Source organism: Myotis daubentonii, chromosome 2 (genome assembly GCF_963259705.1).
Source record: "Myotis daubentonii chromosome 2, mMyoDau2.1, whole genome shotgun sequence".
NCBI lineage: Eukaryota > Metazoa > Chordata > Mammalia > Chiroptera > Vespertilionidae > Myotis > Myotis daubentonii.
This window is the reverse complement of record NC_081841.1, coordinates 74,252,881-74,274,943: the sequence shown is the minus strand read 5'-3', so window position 1 is coordinate 74,274,943 and position 22,063 is coordinate 74,252,881. Positions and strand designations below refer to the sequence as shown.

The following is a 22,063-nucleotide window of genomic DNA, read 5'->3' as shown; positions in this document are numbered from 1 at the left end:
AATGTAGGTATCAGAGACAACAGCCTTTTATTGCTTCTCTCTGTTTTTATTTCATCCTTTCCTTCTATTCAGTCTGATAAGTAGCTTCAGAGATTTATATATTAAAACTTTAGCTACTGAGTAGAACCTTCCTTGAATGTCTGTTTGTATCCCTAAACCCAAGACTGCAATTGGGCTGAGCTGTGGTTAGTGGACCATCCCCAAACTAGGGAGATGGCAGCTTTTATGGTAACCTGTGGATATAGAAAGGTGATAAAAGAGAAGCAGAAAAGAGATGGGAAACAATTTTTAGAAAAATGAGAGTTTAAGGAAATATAATCTATATATAATACATACATATATATATATCTACACTAATAAAAGAGAAACATGCAAATTGGTGTCACTCTGCTACGCCCACCAGCCAATCAGAGCAACTATGCAAATCAACCCAACAAAGATGGCAGTTAATTTGCATACGCAGGCACGGAACGAAGACTGAAGGCTCCAGCCAGAGTGAAGACTGAAGACTCTAGACTGAAGAGGCTTGGTTTCTCCACGGCAGCTGGACCAAAGGCCTGGGTCCTGGGTGCCAGAGGAAAACCAGTGCCAGCAGCCAGGGGAAGGAAGGCCTATTTTGCGAATCTTTGTGCAACGGGTGTCTAATATATATATGTGTGTGTGTGTATATATATATGAAACCTAAGTGACCATTTGACCGTTCAACCTATAGCTATGATGCGCACTGACCACCAGGGAGCAGACGCTTAATGCAAAGGCATGGAAACATGGAAAAGACTGATGAATCTCAGAGGGAGGGGGAGAGGGGGGAAGGCAGGAAGAGATTAACCAAAGATCTTATATGCATACTAGATGCCTGGTGCATGGATTTGTATACCAGTGGGGTCCCTCAGCATGGCCTGCAGGGATCAGGCCAAAACCAGCTCTCTGATATCCCCTGAGGTGTCCCAGATTGCGAGAGGGCACTGACCAGGCCGAGAGACCCCACCAGTGCACAGATCCATGCAACAATCCTCTAATAACATATAATGCATCCATAACTTACACACATTTAGGGTGGAACTAGCCTATAGAAGAATTTCTTGATCTCTGCACTATGAAAATTTTGAACCAGACAATTCTTTGCTCTGGGGCTGTCCTGAGCATTGTAGGATGCTTAGAAGCATTCCTGCCCACTAGATACCAACAGTACCTTTCTGGTCATGAAAATAAAAAAATGTTGCCAGATATTGCCAAATGTCCCAGGGTGGGGGAGAGGAGTAGCAAAGTTGCACCCTGTTAACAGCCACTGGCTTAAGGCAATCATAATCCATGAAATTGCCTGGAGAGTATGTTAAAGAGTAGATGTAGAAATGTAGAAGTTAGTCATATTGGGAATTGAACATGGTATCTCGAAGAATTTCTACTTATGCATCAGAATGTTCAGAAGTTAATTTTTCCTCTGTCCTAAGTTGAACCACTTCACAAATCCAAAGTCAGTTTTTTTTTTCATTTAAAAAATGGAAGCAATACTAACTCCATAGGGTACTTTTGAGTATAAAATAATTATGTGAAAACATTTTAGAAGCTACAAAGTGGTATATGAATATAAAATAATAATTTTTAAAAATAAAATCACTATAATAACCAGCCCTTTTATCTTCCTAAGGATATTATATTTCTTAAGAGTCTGGGGAGAAAAGAGGTTTGCCAGGGCTGACCAGCAGCCCCAGAGCGACAGATGAATGGATTACTCCGACACTGTGAAGAGAGGCTAAGGGACTGGCTATAGCAACAAGACAGCCTCGACTGCCTGCCTCAAGGCCTTTATTGAAGTTTTTATCTTTAGATACAATGGGTAGAGTGAGTAATCTTGGGAGGACACATGAGTTTGTATTGTCCTCAAGGCAAGGGCACCCAAAGATTAGGCATAAAGATTCCAGTAAGCATCGAGGGGTCTGCACGTGCACAGACTTGTTTGGAAATGTCAAGGAATAATTAGGGGCACCCCCTTTGACACTCCCCTACATCGGAATTCCAATAAACAGGGCAGGCAGCCTTCCACACACTTCCCTTTTCTCAGAACATCCTCCTTACAAACTTTCCAACCACGTCTCATGTGCTCCCCAACAGAGGCTGGCTTCATATACACAGAATAGAGTTCATTAACATACAGTTTATACCATTTGATGTATTTTGCTATGTTAGGTGTTTTTATTCAGTTCATTCATTAGTATTGGCTGAAAATAGTTAATTTATATTACTAATTTATGCACTTTTACTATACTTTTAAAAAAATGTTTTTATTGATTTCAGAGAGGAAGGGATAGGGTAAGAAAGATAGAAACATCAAAGATGAGAGAGCCTCATTGATTGGCTGCTTCCTGCATGCCCCCCAATGGGGAGTGAATCCACAATCTGGGCATGTGCCCTGACCAGTAATAGAGCAGAGACCTCCTGGTTCATTGGTGACCTCCTGGTTCATGAATTGAGCTCAACCACTGAGCCACACCGACTGGGCTTTACTATACTACTTTGAATTAACTACAAGTAAATAATTATTTTTAAAGTTTATTTTATCACCTAAACTCAAAAGCAGTCAGATTGCTCAAATGTAACTAAGTAAGCCTTTGACATTTATTAGCCCTTGGTGGCAACAAATTATTTAGCCTAATAAAGAATTACAGCAAGGCTTTAATGAAAGATTGAACCTAAAGTAGAATAATAAGTTCATCTCCTAACAGCATATATAAGTACCACTTAAACCATTCCAAACATATATATTACAAAAATAAATAATATTTGATGCCCTGACATCACATGGAGAATATCACCACCACCACAATCACCATTACTAATAACAACGATGATAGTAATGATAAAAACAACAAAACCAAAAGTTATCTATTAAATGATTGTCTTGAAGTTGGAATGGTCTTGAATACCTCACAGGTAAATCTTAATGCTTGAGAAATTTATTAACACACGTTAAAAATCTTAAAAACACAGAGATAGAAACATATTTAGAAAATGGGAATTTTCTCCTTTATCAGGACAACATAGTGAAATCTTAGCATTTCTATCATCACTTCTTTATATTCTTAGTTCCCAAGAGCTTACCTTCCCATACTTACTAATAAAGTACATGTTTTTGTTTGTTTCTTTGTTTTTCAAATTTAAATTTGTTGAATAAGTATGAGAAGGAATAAAAGGTATTGCAATAGTGGCTTGTAAATATTTTTTTATTTGAACTCAAAAAAAATGTTGCTTTTTGGTATTACACTTTTGTCCTATGATGGTGGTAATATCTTATCCTTCATCTTCCTAACCCTCATCATCTTCATCCTCATCCTCATCCTCCTCCTTCTCCTCCTCCTCTGATTTCTCCTCCTCTTCTTCTTCTTCTTCCTCTGCCTCCCCTTCCTCCTCCTCTTCTTCCTCTTTTTCTGTTACCTCAGGAGGAAATATCATCTGTTCTTCCGTTAATATATTTGGAAAATAAGACTGTACTATCAAAACAATTGTGGCACAAAATGTAAAACTTAGTGTTCTCAAAAAGAAAATTAAGAAGCAGAGTGGGTCACACACAAGTGGCCGGGGCACTTCCCATCTTGGATACCAAAACTGATAATCTGTCAATAAAAAAGCAATTGAAAGCTGGATTGCATATAAAGTAGTTAAATTGTTCAAGAAATAAAGGACAACAATACATACATATGGCTTCCTCACGATCTGCATTGCCTAGGGGGAAAAAAAAGGAAGTCAATAAAGAATGACATATACTTTGTCTTTCTCTAAAATAGAAAATATTTTTTCCAAAAATAATGACATCATTTTCCTAGCTCTCAGGCATCATACTATTATTATATTTGATTTCTGCTGTCCCACCAGCACCCAACCATAAAGTCCAATATATCTTCTTTTAGTAAAAGTCAGTCTGGCCTGCTACAGAGGGCATGAAAGTATAGGAAGAGATGTGAATTCTAGAACTAATTCTGTCTCTAAATCATTGTCATCTTATATAAATCATCATATATATATATATATATATATATATATATATATATATATATATATATATATATATATATATATATGTTTGCTTTCTCAAGATTGTTATAGTATCAGTAACCTAGGATTCTACAACATCTCTTGTTTTCATCTCTCCCCTACACTGATCATTGCAAATTAATCTTCAGAATCTACTCACTTTTCTCATGGAATCTTTATTTTCAGAAGCTTTCAGTTGCTCTTCATTTCCTAGCTGGCAAAGTTAACTCTATAGTTTGGTTTTCGCTATCTAGCCCAAAGCTGTCATAATACCTTTCAGGAAATAAATTTTCTTTCCTTTGTTCACCTGGGCATAGAAAGTCAGAAAACCTTTCCTGGATTCCACTAGGAAAAAGAGTGGGAGGATAAATGAGTTCTCACACATAGAGGGCACAGTGGCAACCTGGGGCTTGTCTTGCAGTGATAAAACCCTTAGAGGAAAATTTAGAAATGACTATTCTGGCACCTGCGAGATGAACCAATTTTCTGCTGGATCTTTGAGATGATTTCAATCTTTTGTGCTTGGTCATAGTTATTACTATGTATTTTATGTAAAAGTTTCTATTTTGCAGCTCATTTAAAATATTGTACCATATAGTCTATATTTTTTTCAACTTTATTCTGTGTATGTGTATCTATCGATTGCTTAGAATAAGCAATGAAGTAATTAGTACATTTCTTTTTTGCATCTTCATTTCTCATCACCAATTTTTATTGATTACATTCTTCTTTTACTTTTGCACTTGATCAAATATTTAAGTACATTTATACTTACATCTTGTTTTTTTTCTTTATTTTTCCCCCATCACCACTTACATGCCCTCTACACTCTTCCACTCCCTCCCACCTCCCTTGCAATAATCTCCATACTGTTGTCTGTGTCCATGAGTTCTTTCTCTTTCTTTTCTTTTCTCAATTCCCCCACTAACAACCCTCCTTCCAAGCTGTTGACCTGCTTTCTATCTATGAGTCTGTCTCTATTTTGCTTATTAGTTCAGTTTGTTCATTAAACTTCACATAAGAGTGAAATCATATGGATCTTATTTTTTCTGACTGACTTATTTCACTCAGCATAATATTCTCCAGGTCCATCCATGCTATTATGAAGGATAAAATATTCTTCCTTTTTACAGCTGAGTAGTATTCCATTGTGTAAATGTACCATAGCTTCCCCCCCCCCCCCATATATTTTTATTATTGATTTCAAAGAGGAAGGGAGAGGGAGAGAGAGAGAGAAACATCAATTATGAGAATCATTGATTGGCTGCCTCCTGCACGTCCCACATTGGGGATTGAGTTCACAACCTGGACATGTGCCCCAACCAGGAATCGAACCCTGACCTCCTGGTTCATAGGTTGGTGCTCAACCACTGAGCCCTGCTAACCACTGAGCCATGTTGGCCAGGCTAACATAGCCTTTTTATCTACTCATCTTCTGAGGGACACTTGGGCTGCTTCCAAATCTTGACTACTATAAATAACACTGCAATTAACATATATTATTTTAAATTAGTGTCTTGGGTTTCTTCAGCTAAATTTCCAGAGGTGGAATTGCTGGGTCATAAGGCAGTTCCTTTTTTTTTTTCTTTTGAGGTAACTCCATACTGCTTTGCATAGTGGCTGCACCAATCTGCATTCCCACCAACAGTGTACAAGGGTTCTCTTTCCTCCACATCCTTGACAACCCTTGTTTGTTGGTTTATTGATGATAGCCATTCTGACAGGTATGAGGTGATATCTCATGGTTTTAATTTTCCTTTCTCTGATGATTAGTAATGTTGGGGATGGGTGTATTTCTGGGCTCTCTATTTTGCTCCATTGATCTATATGTTTGTTTTTATGCCAGTACCATGCTGTTTTTTTTAAATTATCTTTATTGTTGAAAGTATTACCAATGTCCCTTTTTCTCCCCATTGACCCCCTCTACCCAGCCCTCCCCCCCCCCCCCCGTCTTCCCCACACTTTTGTCTGTGTCCATGGATTATGTGTATGTGTGTGTGTGTGTGTGTGTGTGTGTGTGTGTGTGTATACTAGCGGCCCACTGCACAAATTTGTGCATGGTTGGGGTTCTGAGGGGGGTGGGGTGGAAGGCTGGGATGCGATTGGCCCTCCGGGCGGGTGGTGGGATGCCCTTGCTGATATGGGATCCGTATCCGTCCCTCTGACTTTCACGCTGGTTGTTAGGAGCCACCTGGTGGCCGCTTTTATATTGTTTCTTTCTTGTGGAGCATCTAGGGAGGGGAAGTGGCCCCAGTGCCCAAGCCTGACTTCCAGGAGGCTGGTGGTGTTATTGGGATCATGCCAGCGGTGCTGGTCCATTGGTGCCTGGACCGTTCTCTGATATTGGACCTGCAGGACTACTGAGGGAGGGAGTGGCTGCCACCAGGCTGGTGGGTCTCAGCTGAGTGGCACTCCCACTGTGGGAGCACACTGACCACCAGGGGGCACCTCCTGCATTGGGTATCTGTCCCCAGGTGGTCAGTGCACATCATAGTAACCAGTCGTTCTGGTCATTCTGTTGCTTAGGCTTTTATATAAATAGATATATTTAAGTTCTTTGGCTAATCTATCCCCTCCCCCCACCATCCCTCTGAGATTTGTCAGCCTGTTCCATGCCTCTATGTCTCCGAACCTATCTTTTCATCAGTTTATTTTGTTCATTAGATTCAACATATGAGTGAGATCATGTGATACTTATCTTTCTCTGACTGGCCTATTTTGCTTCATGGTGTCTCAAAGGGTAAGAGATCCTTCTTCTTTATAGCTGCACTAGAGGCCCAGTGCACGAAATTTGTGCATGGGTGGGTTCCCTAGGCCTGGCCAGCGATCAGGGCCAATTAGGTTCCCTGCCTCCCAGCCTCCTCCTTCCCTCACCACCCGCATCCACCACCACCCACGGCCAGTTCCCTGTCCCAGCCCGGGGCCTGGTCCTATTGGGTGATCAGGACCTGCTGGCCAGGGGGAGGGACTGGGAGGTTGGCCAGCAGGCCCCAATCAGGGCATGCTGGCTGGGGGGAGGGATAGGAGGAGGGACCCAGTAGGTTGGCCACCGGCCGAGGAGGGAGCTGACCCTCAGCCCCCCTAAGAAATGGGCAGCGCCTGCCACCACCCACCCTTGGTTTCCTGTTCCAGCCCAGGGGCCTGGCCCCAATTGGGCAATTGGGGCCTGCTGGCTAGGGGCAGGGACCAGGAGGTTGATTAGCAAGCCCCATTGGTGATCAGAGCCTGTAGGCTGGGGGCAGCTCCTGCATTGAGTGTCTGCCTCCTGGTGGTCAGTGCACATCATAGTGACTGGTCATTCTGGTCGTTCTGTCGTAGTTATCTATACATATAGATAGTATTCCATTGTGTAAATGTAGCACCGTTTTTTTATCCACTCATCTGCTGATGGGCACTTGGGCTATTTCCAGATCATAGCTATTGTAAATTGCACTGCTATGAACATAGGGGTGCATATATTCTTTCTAATTGGTATTTCAGGTTTCTTAAGATATATTCATAGAAGTGAGGTCGCTGGGTCAAATGGCAGTTCTATTTTTAATTTTTTGAGGAAAATCCATACTGTTTTTCATAGTTGCTGTTCCAGTCTGCATTCCAACCAGCAGTGGATGAGGGTTCCCTTTTCTCCACAACCTCAGCAGCACTTGTCATTTGTGGATTTGTTGATGATAGCCATTCTGACAGGTGTGAGGTGATACCTCATTGTTGTTTTGATTTGCATCTCTCAGATGATTAGTGACTGAGCATTTTTTCATCTGTCTCTATATATCCATCTATATGGCCATCTATATATCCATTTTGGCCCTTTGCCTATTTTTGATTCAATTTTTGTCATTTGTTAAATGGTATGAGTTCCTTAAATATTTTGGAAATTAACTCCTTATTAGATATATCATTGGCAAATATGTTTTCCCATACAGTGGGGTCCCTTTTCATTTTGTTGTTTCTTTTGCTGTACAGAAACTTTTTATTTTGATGTAGTCCCATTTTTTTTATTTTCTCCTTAGTTTCCCTTACCATAGGAGATGTATTGGCAAACATACTGCTATGTGAGATGTCTGAGATTTTGCTGCCTATGGTTTCTTCTAGGATTTTTATGGTTTCATGACTTAAGTCTTTTATCTATTTTGAGTATGGTATAAGTTCATGGTCTAATTTCTTATTTTTGCATGTACCTGTCCAATTTTCCCATCACCATTTTTTGAAGAGACTGTCTTTATTCCATTGTATGCTCTTGCCTCTTTTGGGTCAATTTCTGGGGTCTCTGTTCTGATCTATATGCCTGTTCTTGAGACAGTATTATGCTATTTTGAATACAGAGGCTTTGTAGTATAACTTGACAACTGGAATTGCAATCCCTCCAACTTTGTTTTTTCTCAAGATTGATGGGCTATTTGGGGTCTTTTTTGGTTTCATATAAATTTTTGGAATATTTGTTCTAGATCTGTAAAATATGCCATTGGTATTTTAATAGTAATTGCAGTGAATCTATAGATTACTTTAGATAGTATAGACATTTTAATAATGTTAAATCTTCCAATCCATGAACACAGTATATATACTTTCACTTATTTGTATCTTCCTGAATTTTTTTCTTCAATGTTTTATAGTTTCTGAATACAGGTCTTTTACCTCAAATTTATTCCTAGCTACCTTATTTTCCTTGTTGCAGTGGTAATGGGATTGCTTTCTTGGTTTCTCTTTCTGATAGTTTATTATTGGTATATAGAAATGCCACTTATTTCCTTATTTCTGAATATTAACTTTTTATCCTACTACTTTGCCAAATTCATTAGATCTAGTAGTTTTTTGGTGGAGTCTTTAGGGTTTTCTATGTGCAATATCATGTCATCTGCAAATAATGACAGTTTTACTTCCTTCTTTGCAGTATGGATGCTTTTTATTTCTTCTTGTCCGATTTCTGTGGCTAGGACTTCCAGTACTATGTTGAATAAGAGTATGAAAGTTTACATTCCTGTCTTTTTCCTGATCTTAAAGGAAATGCTACTAGTTTTTGCCCTCTGAGTATGATGTTGGCTGAGGGTTGTGATATATGGCCTTTATTACAATGAGGTATGTTCCCTCTATTCCCACTTTGCTGAAAGTTTTTATCATAAATGGGTGCTGGATTGGCTCTCCTCCTGGGATCATGCCTCAGCCTTTCCCTTCCACCCTCTCCCTTTCTTTCCCCATCTTTCCCCCTTTACCTTCCTCACTCCCTAGCTCGTAGGTCCTTCCTTTTCCTCTACAACTTGTTTCCTAAGCCCATTTCTTCTATGAATAACTTCTTCTACCTTTGTGATTTTCTAAATAATTGTTCTCTTATAGCTTGAAAAAAAAGAGTGCTTTCTCTGCTTCTATTAATATGATTCTGTGGGTTTGTTTATGTGGTATCATGTTTATTGATTTGTGGATATTTTATCAGCCTTGTATCCCCAGAATAAATCCCACATTATCATGGTATATGATCTTTTTAATGTATTGCTGGATCAGGTTTGCTAATATTTTCTTGAGGATTTTAACATCTATGTTCATCAGGGATATTGGCCTATAATTTTCTTTCTTTGTTGTGTCTTTATCTGGTTTTGGAATTAGAATCATGCTGGCCTTGTAAAATAAGCATGGGAGTTTTTCCTTCTCTTGAATTTTTCAGAATAGTTTGAAAAGGATAAATGTTAGTTTTTCTTTGAATGTTTGGTGTAATTTACCTGTGAAGTCATCTGGTCTAGGACTTTTATTTGTAGGGAGTTTTTCAATTAGTGCTTCAATTTCATGGGTTGTAATCTGCCTATTCAGATTTTCTGATTCTTCTTTATTTAGTTTTGGAAGATTGTATGTTTCTAGGAATTTATCCATTTTCATCTAGGTTGTCCAATTTGTTGGCATATAGTTGTTCATAATACTTCCTTGCAATTAATTCCTTGTATGTCTTTGGTATCATTTGTTACTTCTCTTTCATTTCTGATTTTATTTGGGCCCTTTATTTATTTGGGACCTGATGAGTCTGGTTAAATATTTATCAATCTTGTTTATCTTTCTGAAGGACCAGCTCTTGGTTTCATTGATTTTTGTATATTTTACCCTTTGGTCTTTGAGAAGTGTCTTCCAGTGGTTTTGTATGTCAAGCACTCTTAATCTTTGGGTTTCCCCCCCATCTCATACCTTGAATCCCTTATGCTATTCTTTACTCTACTTTTTTTTTTATATTTATGGTATCTTTTTTCCAAGAGTATGCAAATGTTAGTTAGTATTCATTGTGTATTTTAGGTGGTATTTTTTTTTAGGTGGTCTCTTTTTTAAGCCAGGTTGTAATTAACATATAGTAAAATCTGTTCTTTTTATGTGTACAGTTCAATGCATTTTGTCATGTTGTTGAGCATCCTTATAATTATTACTCTGAACTCTATATCTGATTAATTGCTTACCCCCATTTCAATGAGCTCTTCTGGAGAATTCTCTTCTTTTTCATTTGGGGCCTCTTTCTTTGTTTCTCCCTTTCTGCTGCATTTTTCTTTTTGTTTCTATGTATTATGTAGATCTGCTGTGAATCCCAGTGTTGCCTTATGTAGTAGGTGACCTGTGGGACCAAGTGATGAACTATTCCTGATCACCTGACCTGGACGCACCAAGAATGTCACTTGTGCATGTTATGTGGGCCCTCCTTTTGTAGTTAAGTCTTGATTGTTCTTAGCCAGTTTGTGTGTGGGATTGACTCTCAGGCTATCTGACTGTGAGGCTCAACCACCGGACACAGCATGCAAGCTTTTGTGCAGGTGCTGATCACCTGGAGTGGAATGTACCTCAGCAGGGTTTGGTTCTGCTGAGATCTCCCTATGGATATGCTGCTTGTGAAGCTTATTGGATCGTACTCTGTTGTCTGAATCTCGTCACTGGATGTATTGGTTCTGGGCCTCTTCAGGAGGACTCTGGTGCTGGCCAATGCCAGGTGTTGTCTATGACTGGCCCTGGGCAAACTGTTTGGAGCTATCAGTGATCCACAGATTGTGGCTCCCTCTTCTGGGCCTGGATGCATGTGGAAAGACCAAGCTGCCCACCAAGGTCTGCTTTGACTAGCACTGGGCCCAGGGACAGATCAGCAGAAATCTCAACACATCCAGACATCAGCCTCTGTCTGCAGTCTGTCTGTTAGGCTCACTTAAAGATCCTCTAGTTGTACTCTTCACCAGGGTGTAGGCTCAGGGTGGGGTGAGAGGGATTCCAAGGTGGGGCTATTTCTTTCTCCCAGGCTGATGTTCCATGGAGGGGAATACTCTGCCTGAGAAAGATGGCTTTTTCAGTATGGGGGAATGACTTAGCACAGGGATCCCAGCGGCGACCTCTCAGCTCTCTTGCCACCAATTCCAGAACCTCCTCATGCACCTCTAGTCCACTCTGCCCTCCCTCCGCCAGAGCCCAGGGTGAGTGGCAATGAATGAAAATTTTGTGTTGGCCCCTTAAGAGTTTGCCTGTGTTTCTAGCTATCTCTCCCTGGTGGACAAAAACACCACTACTTTTCACAGGCAGATGTTGTGTGGGCTCCTTTCCTGGTTCTGGAGCTCTGGGCTGGGGAGACCCACTTGGGGTTTAGACCCCAAACTTCTCAGAGGGACCTTCCCCCAACACAGGCAATATATCCCTCCAAAACTTCAGCCGCTGACTGTGAGTGTCCACCCAGCCCTTTTGTGCTTCCACACCTCCCACCAGTCTCAATGTGGCCTCTTCTGCAAATCCTTGATTTTAAGGTTTCTCTCCAGCTAGTCTTCAGTTGGCTATTCAGGAATTATTTTTTCTATACTTCAGTTGTAATTCCAGTTTGGTCCTGGTAAGAGGTGAGTATAACTTTTACCTAATCTGCACCATGTTGGATCCTCCACATCTCTCTTGTTTATCAGCTTTAAATTATATCTTTTGGCTTCTGGCTCTAAAAGATGAAGAAATTAAGCATATTTTTTCTACCCCTCTCTTCTCCCAAGTTTTATTAATTGCATCACTTGTATATCTCCTAAAGTTATCATATTTATATTTTGCTTTGTAATTATAAGCTTCAGAATTATTTTGGTCTTTGTCTATGAATAAAGATTCAATGCTTCTGGATAATTCTTTCAATGAATCATTTTGCTTTTCCATTCATCTCTTCTTTTTGGTGAAAGTCATACTCTAGGAGTTTATAGAGGAAACACTCATAAGAAAAATACACTGCAAATTACTTCTTTTCTCTTTTGAAATAGCTTATCTTTTAGACCAGTCATTTTCAAAAATGCTGTGCTTTCAGGAATTAATTGTGAAGCTTTTCAGGGTATAGCCATTAGTCTTCATTTCTTCTTTCAGACATTTGGTATATCCTTAAGGGCAGGAATAGAGGTAAGTGGGGGCAGAAAAGGCTGTGCAGTTTAGAAAAATCTAAAGATGATACTGTTTCAACCATCCTTTGATAATATAATACCATTCTGGTCAAAGGAACTATATTAGCATGATAATGGAAAACTAGAGTTCAACACTTCAATTTTCTCATCGTCCTATGCACTATGGTTTTTTTTTTTTAAATAAGTTATTTTCTTTGTCTTACTGCATAGAAAATCTGTGCATCTGTCACTTTCGTTACATTGAGAACAAACTACTCCTTGTTGATAAGGCTTTCTTCTTAGAGTTGCTCTACAAAAAAAGCAGAAAACATTTGGTTAGAAAATGTCTCACATTTTATATTATTTACGTAATATAATTAACAATTTTTATTAGTTTATAAAGGTGATTTAATTAAGAAAAAGGATTCAAGGAAGTACTCCAATTGGAAATGCAATCTTTCCTTTCTCTCCCCTCCACAAAAAAGTCTCTTTTGAAATGAATTCCGATATCCCTGAAAGAAAATATTGTAATTTAAAAATGAGTGAGTTTTAAAACTTATTTTATCTTATTTGTAGCAAAGTTTTTCTTTAAAAAATGGATATTACAGAATGCTTTGTAATTAACTGCTTTCTTGTTGGCACACTTGTATAAGAAGTTGTATTAATTTTCTGAAGAGTTTGAAAAATCCTGAAATGTCTATTGTCTCAAAGACCTAGCTGCATGGATTACTTTGAAGTCTACATGAAAAATACATAAATATATAAACAAGTAAATAAATTTAAATGGAATTTTACCAAGTTGTTTTAACCCACTGTATAGACCAGGGGGGAGAACTGAGAAACTATTACATCAATTTCTCAAAGCTAAGTAAGAAAAAGGGTCCCCAAAGTAGATATGAATTGGGAAGCTTATATAAAAGATCTAGGATAGAAAAGATAGAGGAGATATGTAGGAAAATATATTTTTCAGTGAGGGGGGGTCATTGATACTGATCATTAAATAGAATTGCTTATTTACTCAGTGTATATTGGAAGCTATAAAAACAAACATTAGGCATATATGTCCCTAGAAGTTTTTTTAGACTCATATCTGGTCATACCTTCAGTATATTGCCACTTATAGGATATGGGTCCAAGTCCTAGATAAGGACATGTTGCCTGGCTGGCCTATTGGGTAACCTTACCTACGTCCAACCCAAAGTCCATTAGAAGACCATTATTTAAATTTTATGGTATAACTATATTGTTACAGAAGGAGAACACAATTCTGGTGCTGATGGAAACTTTCATTGCTTACACTAGACCCATTTCTGCCACCACTTTATTCATGAAGGAGGTAATTCAGCTCCATGGTTTGACAATCTAACAATTATAATTTGTAAGCAAATTCTTCTCTTCAAAGTTCTCCATGTACAGACTCACATATCTGTACAATGTCCATAGAACAATGGCAAGAAAAGATCAAACAGATGTTGATCCTTCCATTTCATAAAGCCAGAAGAGTTATACCACATACAATAACCACTTTCACTTTCACTCTTCCATATATCATTGAGAAATATCACAAAGCTGGCTTCTAGTTTACTGGTACACCTGGGCATCTATAGGTTTCCCAAGAAGGTTTAAAGAATCTACCCCAGTAAGCTAGAGAAAAATACAATGCAATAAACAGCAAGGAAGATTATCTTTTAGAGATCCTATTTGGCTCTCCATCTGATACACCTAATGCAGTGGTTGGCAAACTGTGGCTCACGAACCACATGCGGCTCTTTGGCCGCTTGAGTGTGGCTCTTCCTCAAAATACCACCTGCGGGCGCGCACATACAGTGTGATTGAAACTTCGTGGCCCATGTGCAGAAGTCGGTTTTTGGCCTGGGCGAGTCTATTTTGAAGAAGTACTGTTGATATTTGGCTCTGTTGATTAATGAGTTTGCCTACCACTGACCAATGTATTAACTGCCAAAACTCTATGACTACTTCCTAGACTTATTCAAGGTCAAGAAAAGTACGAATCCTGTTGTTTTCTGCCTCAAATTATCCCTTTATGTGCAAAGCTATGTTACTTTGTATCACTTTCTGTAAAATTCAGGTGGTCATATCTCCACTTCCACTGCTTGGAACTAATGGACTAGGGGCCACAGTTAAACAATGACAAAGCTCCTTCGAGGTTGATATTATTTTGTTGTACCATCCTCTAATCATCCCCAAGATACTATCTTCTTTCTGATCATGCCTCCTTCCTCATTTTAGCACCTGATTCACAATCTCCCTTTCAATCAAAATTGTGCCATTGTCTTAGGATTTGGGACCCAGATGATTACAATATGCTTATGGATGATTTCCCAATAACGTGGTCTCTCTGTTACTGTAATTGGCATTTTATAGCCACACTCTGGATCTTGTTATCCCCTAAAACTGCTCCACCTCTGAATTCACAAAATCACAAATTACACTCGCTGACTGCAACCTCCTATCCTTCCAGAGTGCTCACTTATTTACTTGCCCATTAATTTCACTGGCACTGCAAGTCTATTTTCTCCCTAGCCACCCTATTGTCTCTTCTCTATTTAGCTTAGCTCTCCGCATATTCTCATATTTGCATGTTCAGCTAAAAACCTGAAACTCTCTTGCACTATTTTCCTTTATAGAAACCTGATTAAACCCAAGTCTTGAAAAGAAAAAAAATGAAGGTATCTTACTGTGTGAATGTTCCATATCTGCTTCAGGGCAACTGGGTGCTGCTGGAGCAAAATCATTAAATGAGGTAAGGAATCTTTCTATGGTTCCCTACTCAGATTCCTCTCGCAGTTTCCACAATAACTATTTCAAACCTTCCCAATCTTCTTCTTCTTTTTATTTTTTATTATTGTTTAAAGTAACAAATTGTAGTACATATGTCTCCTTTTTTCTCCCATTGACCTTCCCCTGTCCTTCCCTACCGCCCGCCCCCCGACACCTGCCCCAGCACATGCCCTCACCCCACCCCCCAGTATCTTGCGTCCATTAGTTATGCTTATATGCATGCATATACGTCCTTCGGTTGATCTCTTACCTCCCCCTCCCCCCAATTCTCCCCAGCCTTCCCGCTGTAATTTGACAGTCTGTTCGATGCTTCTCTGCCTCTGTATTTATCTTTTTGTTCATCAGGTTATAATGTTCTTTATTATCCATAAATGAGTGAGATCATATAGTATTTTTCTTTCACTGATTGACTTATTTCACTTAGCATAATGCTCTCCAGCTCCATCCATGCTGCTGCAAATGGTGAGAATTCCGTCTTTTTTTATAGCAGTGTAGTATTCCATCGTGTAGATGTATCATAGTTTTCTAATCCACTCATCTGCTGATGGGCATTTAGGCTGTTTCCAAATCTTAGCTATTGTAAATTGTGCTGTTATGAACATAGGGGTGCATATATCCTTTCTGATTGGTATTTCTGGTTTCTTGGGATATATTCCTAGACGTGGGATCACTGGGGTCAAATGGGAGTTTCATTTTTAGTTTTTTGAGGAAACTCCATATTGTTCTCCACGGGGCTACACCAGTCTGCATTCACACCAGCAGTGAAGGAGGCTTCCTTTTTCTCCGCATCCTCACCAGCACCTGTCATTTGAATTTTTTGATGATAGCCATTCTGACAGCTGTGAGGTGGTATTTCATTGTTGTTTTGATTTCCATTTCTTGGATAATTAGTGACTTTGAGCATGTTTTCATATGACTCATAGCCTTCCTTCTGTCTTCTTTTGAAAAGTGTCTATTTAGGTCCTTTGCCCATTTTATGATTGGATTGTTTATCTTCCTTTTGTTAAGTTGTATGAGTGCTTTGTAAATGTTTGACATTAAACCCTTATTGGAGATACATTGGCAAATATGTTCTCTCATGCAGTGGGCTTTCTTGTTGTTTTGTTGATGGTTTCTTTTGCTGTGCAGGAGCTTTTTATTTTGATGTAGTCCCATTTGTTTGTTTTCTCCTTAGTCTCTCTTGCCCTAGGATCTGTGTCTGTAAAGATATTGTTACAACATATGTCTGCAATGTTGCTGCCTATGGAGTCTTGTAGGATTTTTATGGTCTCCTGTCTTACATTCAAGTCCTTTAGCCATTTTGAGTTTGTTTTTGTGTATGGTGTAAGTTGGTGATTTAGTTTCATTTTTTTGGCATGTTTCTGACCAAATTTCCCAGCACCATTTATTAAAAAGACTGTTTTGACTCCATTGTATGCTCTTGCCTCCTTTGTCAAATATTAATTGCGTATAATGGCTTGGGTCAATTTCTGGGTCCTCTGTGCTGTTCCATTGGTCTATATGTCTGTTCTTGTGCCAGTACCAGGCAGTTTTGAGAACTGTGGCTTGGTATTGTGATCTCTCCAACTTTTTCTTCTTTCTCAGGATAGCTTTGGCTATTCGGGGTCTTTTTTTATTGCAGATGAATTTTTGGAGAGTTTGTTCTAGATCTTTGAAATATGCCATTGGTATTTTAATAGGTATTGCATTGAATCTATACATTGCTTTAGGTAGTATGGACATTTTAATGATGTTGATTCCACCAATCCATGAACGTGGTATGTTCTTCCATTTGTTTATGTCTTCCTCTATCTCTTTTTTCAGTGTACTGTAGTTTTCTGAGTACAGGTCTTTTACCTCCTTAGTTAAGTTTATTAGTAGTTGTGTTAATTTTTTTTGTGCAATGGTAAATGGGATTGTTTTTTTCATTTCTCTTTCTGTGATTTCATTATTGGTGTATAAAAAGGTCATAGATTTCTGGGTGTTAATTTTGTATCATGCCAAACTCATTTATTAGGTCTAGTAGTTTTTTGATGCAGTCTTTGGGGTTTTCTATAGTATAGTATCATGTCATCTGCAAATAAGGATAGTTTTACTTCTTCTTTTCCAATTTGAATGCCTTTTATTTCTTCTCCTTTTTTTATATTAATCTTTATTGTTCAGATTACTACAGTAGTTCCTCTTTTTTCCCACCATAGCTCCCCTCCACCCAGATCCCACCCCACCCTCTGCCCTTACTGCCCCCACTGTCCTCATCCATAGGTGTATGATATTTGTCCAGTCTCTTCCCACACCCTCACCCTCTTTCCCCCCGAGAATTGTCAGTCCACTCCCTTTCTATGCCCCTGATTCTATTATATTCACCAGTTTATTCTGTTCATCAGATTTTTTATTCACTTGATTTTTAAATTCACTTGTTGATAGATATGTATTTGTTGTTCATAATTTTTATCTTTGCCTTTTTCTTCTTCTTCCTCTTCATAAAGAATACCTTTCAGCATTTCATATAATACTGGTTTGGTGGTGATGAACTCCTTTAGCTTTTTCTTATCTGTGAAGCTCTTCATCTGACCTTCAATTCTGAATGACAGCTTTGCTGGTTAAAGTAATCTTGGATGTAGTAGGTTCTTGCTATTCACCACTTTGAATATTTCTTGTCACTCCCTTCTGGCCTGCATAGTTTCTGTTGAGAAATCAGCTGACAGCCATATGGGTACTCCCTTGTAGGTAACTAACTGTTTTTCTCTTGCTGCTTTTAAGATTCTCTCTTTGTCTTTTGCTCTTGGCATTTTAATTATGATGTGCCTTGGTGTGGTCCTCTTTGGATTCCTTTTGTTTGGGGTTCTCTGTGCTTCCTGGACTTGTAAGTCTATTTCTTTCACCAGGTAGGGGAAGTTTTCTGTCATTATTTCTTCAAATAGGTTTTCAATATCTTGCTCTCTCCCTTCTTCTGCCACCCCCATAATTCAAATGTTGGTACGCTAGAAGTTGTCCCAGAGGCTCCTTACACTATCTTCATATTTTTGGATTCTTTTTTCTCTTTGCTTTTCCGGTTGGGTGTTTTTTACTTCTTCGTATTTCAAATCTTTGATTTGATTCTTACGATCATCTAGTCTGCTGTTGGATCTCTGTAAAATATTCTTTATTTCAGTCAGTGTATGCTTAATTTCTAGTTGGTCCTTTTTCATATCCTCAAGGGTCTCACTAGATTTATCAAGAGTCTCACTAAATTTATCGGCGGTTTCTAGAAAATTCTTGGAAAAGCTTATAACCATGTTTTTGAATTCTATATTCAGTAGTTTGCTTTCCTCCATTTCTGTCATTTGTGACCTGTTTTTTTGTCTCCTCATTTTGGCTGCTTCCCTGTGTTGATAGAGTGGCTTTCTGTGCTAGGTGTCCTATAGGGCCCAGTGGCTCAGCCTTCCCAATTACCTGAGATGGACACTCTTGGTGCACCCCTTTGTGGGCTTTGTGCACAGTCTTGTTGTAGTTAAGCCTTGATTGTTGTTGGTATCATTGGGAGGAATTGACTTCGAGGCTAACTGGCTGTGAGAATCAGCTGTGCCTACAGTGGGAGAACTTCTGTGCTGGAGACACCCTTCTGGGGCAAGACTTGCTTCAGTGGGGCTTTGGTGCTCACTGAATCTGCCCCCTGAGTGTGTCCCTTATGGATCTGAGGAGTTTTAATCTGGATGGTCGCACTCTGACCACTGGGTACACTGGCTCTTGGATCTCTAAGGAGGTGCTAATTTAGCCTCTACCTGAGGCTACCCAGTAGGAGCTATGAAGAGATCTACAGATTCCTCTTCTGTGTTTGGGGTTTAGGGGTGCCCAGATGAGGCCCAGCTGTGAAGCAATGCAAGCTGCTGTGGGGCCTTGGGCCTTCTTTTGGGTGTTCTGGGTCTTTCTGACCCAGCTGCAGTTTGTTAGGTAATTTTAGATTGCAAAGTGCCAGGCCATTCATATGCAAAAGCCTCTGTGGACAGCTTGGGTGGGGTGGGGTCTCAGGGGATCAATAGGGTGGAGAAAACAGCTATGGCTGATCCTCAGCCCTGCCCTAAGAGGCCCAGGGTCTCAGTGTCCCGCGGTAATCGCTGTAAGCTCCTCTGAGAGAAAGCCGCCCTCGAGTTCTACTGGATGTCAGACAGTTCAGTTTCTCCCTGTATGAGTCCGAGTCCCCAGAGACTCGCTCGGAACTGGAGTTCACAGCAGTCGGGAGCTTGTGTCTCCCTCCCAATTGGAAAAGACAACCGTGTCCTCAGTTGCCAGCCCTTTCCTCGTGTGCCTCCGTACCTCTGCACTTTACTTCTGCATCTCCTCTGAGTCTCAGTGTGCTTTTCTCTTTCCTTTTAGTTGTAGAATTTCCACTCAGCCAGCCTTCCTGTGGTTCTGGGTGATGTCTGTTTTGACTTTTAGTTGTAGTTTTGAAGTGGTTGTGCGAGGCAGCAATTTCAGGTGTTTATCTATGCCACCATCTTGGTTTCTCCAAAAACCTTTTATTTCTTTCTGTCTGATCACTATGGCTAGTACTTTTAGTACTATATAGAACACGAATGGTGAAAGTGGGCATCCCTGTCTTGTTCCTGTTCTTAGGGGAAATGGGTTTAGTTTTTGCTCATTGAGTATGATGTTAGTTGTAGGTTTGTCATATAGGGCTTTTATTATGTTGAGGTATGATCCCTCTATTCCCACTTTGCTGAGAGTTTTTATCAAGAAAGGGTGTTAAATTTTGTCAAATGCTTTTCCTGCATCAATTGATATGATTATGTGATTTTTATCTCTCAGTTAGTTTATGTGATGTATCATATTTATTGATTTGCAGATATTGTACCATCGTTGCATCCCTGGAATAAATCCCACTTGGTCATGGTGTATGATCTTTCTAATGTATTGTTGAATTTGATTTGCTAGAATTTTGTTGAGGATTTTAGCATCTATGGTCACCTGTGGTTCTCTTTTTCTGTGGTGTCTTTATCTGGTTTTGGGATGAGGGTAATGCTGGCTTCACAGAAAGAGCTTGGAAGTGTGCTTTCCTCTTGAATTTTTTGGAATAGTTTTAGGAAGATGGGTGTTAGTTCTTCTTTGAATGTTTGGTAAACTCCCCTGTAAAGCCGTCCGGACCAGACTTTTGTTTGCTGAAAGATTTTTGATCGTTGTTTCAATTTCTTCAGTAGTTATCGGCCTATTCAGGTTTTTTTATTCTTCTTGGTTGAGTTTTGGGAGCTTGTATTTTTCTAAGAACATGTACATTTCATCTAGGTTGTCCATTTTGTTGGAATAGAATTGTTCATAGTATTTTTCCATAATCACTTGTATTTCTGTGGGATCGGTTGTTACTTCACCTCTTTCATTTCTGATTTTGTTTATTTGGGTCCTCTCTCTGTGCTTCTTGGTGAGCCTGGCTAGAGGTTCATCAATCTTGTTTATCCTTTCAAAGAACCAGCTCTTGGTTTTGTTGATCTTTTGTATTGTTTTTTTGGTCTTTGTCGTTTATCTCCACTCTGATCTTTATTATTTCCTTCCTTCTGCTTATGCTGGGCTTTTCTTGTTGCTCTCTTTCTAACTCTTTGAGTTGTATGGTTAGTTAATTTATTACCGTTGTTGCTTGTTTTTTGAGGTAGGCCTGTAGAGCTATGAACGTCCCTCTCTGGACTGCTTTCACTGTGTCCCATAGATTTTGGATTGTTGTGTTTTCATTGTCATTTGTTGCCATGATGCTTTTTATTTCTTCTTTGATCTCTTTGGTAACCTAGTCATTGCTTACTAGCGTGCTATTTAGCCTCCAGGTGTTTGATTGTTTTTGTTTTTATTGTCATTGATTTCTAGTTTTATGCTACCCAGTCTTCTAAACTCCATCTTCAAAGTCTTATTCTCAGGACATCCTCTGCCTTACTTTACAGAGAAACATAATGTACTTTAGATTGCAGCTTGAGATTTTTTTTGTCACTAAATGTGCCAAATATACCCACCCCATCTTTCCTTTTTTTCTAATAAAATTAAAGCACTGCTTGCTTCTCCATCTTTCTAAGGTTAATCTCTTGTATGTCTTTATTCTTTGTAAAGAATTACTTTTATTCTATATTACATACTATATTACATACTTCATGTCAACATTTAAATATACTCACATCATTCCCATTTTAAAAACAAAAGAAAAAACAGTCTTTGATTCATTACAACCTGGCATCGCTTCACTCCACATAAACGTCTCTTCCTATGTTTATCAATTAAGTTCTCTTTAAATCTGATATTTTTAAATCTTTATTTTGCTTGACCTCCTAGAATTTGAAATTTCATGCACTGGGCCACTAGTTGAATAATAAATTACCACAAGTGTGGTGACATAAACTATCACCCATTTATTATCAAACAGTTCTATAGGCTATAATCCCAGGCACAGTGTGGCTAGATTCTTTGCTAAGGGTGTCAAAGGCCAAATTCAGGGTGTTGACTGAGTTCTTATCCAGAGGCTCTGTATGAGAGGCTCCTGAATGATTAAAAAATTTTCAGGCCAGCAGGGGGGCAGTTAGGGGCAATCAGGCCTGCAGGCAGGCAGAGGCAGTTAGGAATGATCAGGCAGGCAGGAAGAGGGGTTAGGGGTGATCAGGCAGGCAGGCATGCAGAGTGGTTAGGGGCATCAGGCAGGCAGGTAGGTGAGTGGTTAGGAGCCAGTGGTCCAGAATTGCAAGAGGAATGTCCGTCTGCTGATTTAGGCCTGATCCTAAACCAGCAGTTGGACATCTCCCAAGGGGTTCCAGATTGGACAGGGTGCAGGCCAGGCTGAGGGACCATTCCCCCCGCCCCCTATGCCTGAATTTCATGCACTAGGCCTCTAGTTTTAATATAAATTCTGTAACATCTTACATTTATTTTTTATAGTTCAAAAAGACATTTATGAGAATATTAGAGGC

General features: G+C 39.4%; 1 protein-coding gene across 1 annotated transcript in view; it reads right to left on the bottom strand.

The window, feature by feature from the left end:
• Positions 1-3,216: 3,216 nt before the first annotated feature.
• The window catches only part of GLIPR1L2 (GLIPR1 like 2), a 33,391-nt gene continuing 14,544 nt past the window's right edge, over positions 3,217-22,063 (bottom strand). Inside the window, exons 4-6 of the mRNA XM_059681029.1 lie at positions 12,596-12,681; positions 3,694-3,720; positions 3,217-3,611 (exon numbers count right to left, since the gene is read on the bottom strand). Coding sequence (XP_059537012.1) covers positions 3,304-3,611; positions 3,694-3,720; positions 12,596-12,681 — 421 coding nt within the window. The 3' untranslated portion in view covers positions 3,217-3,303. The remainder of the gene's footprint in view (positions 3,612-3,693; positions 3,721-12,595; positions 12,682-22,063) is intronic.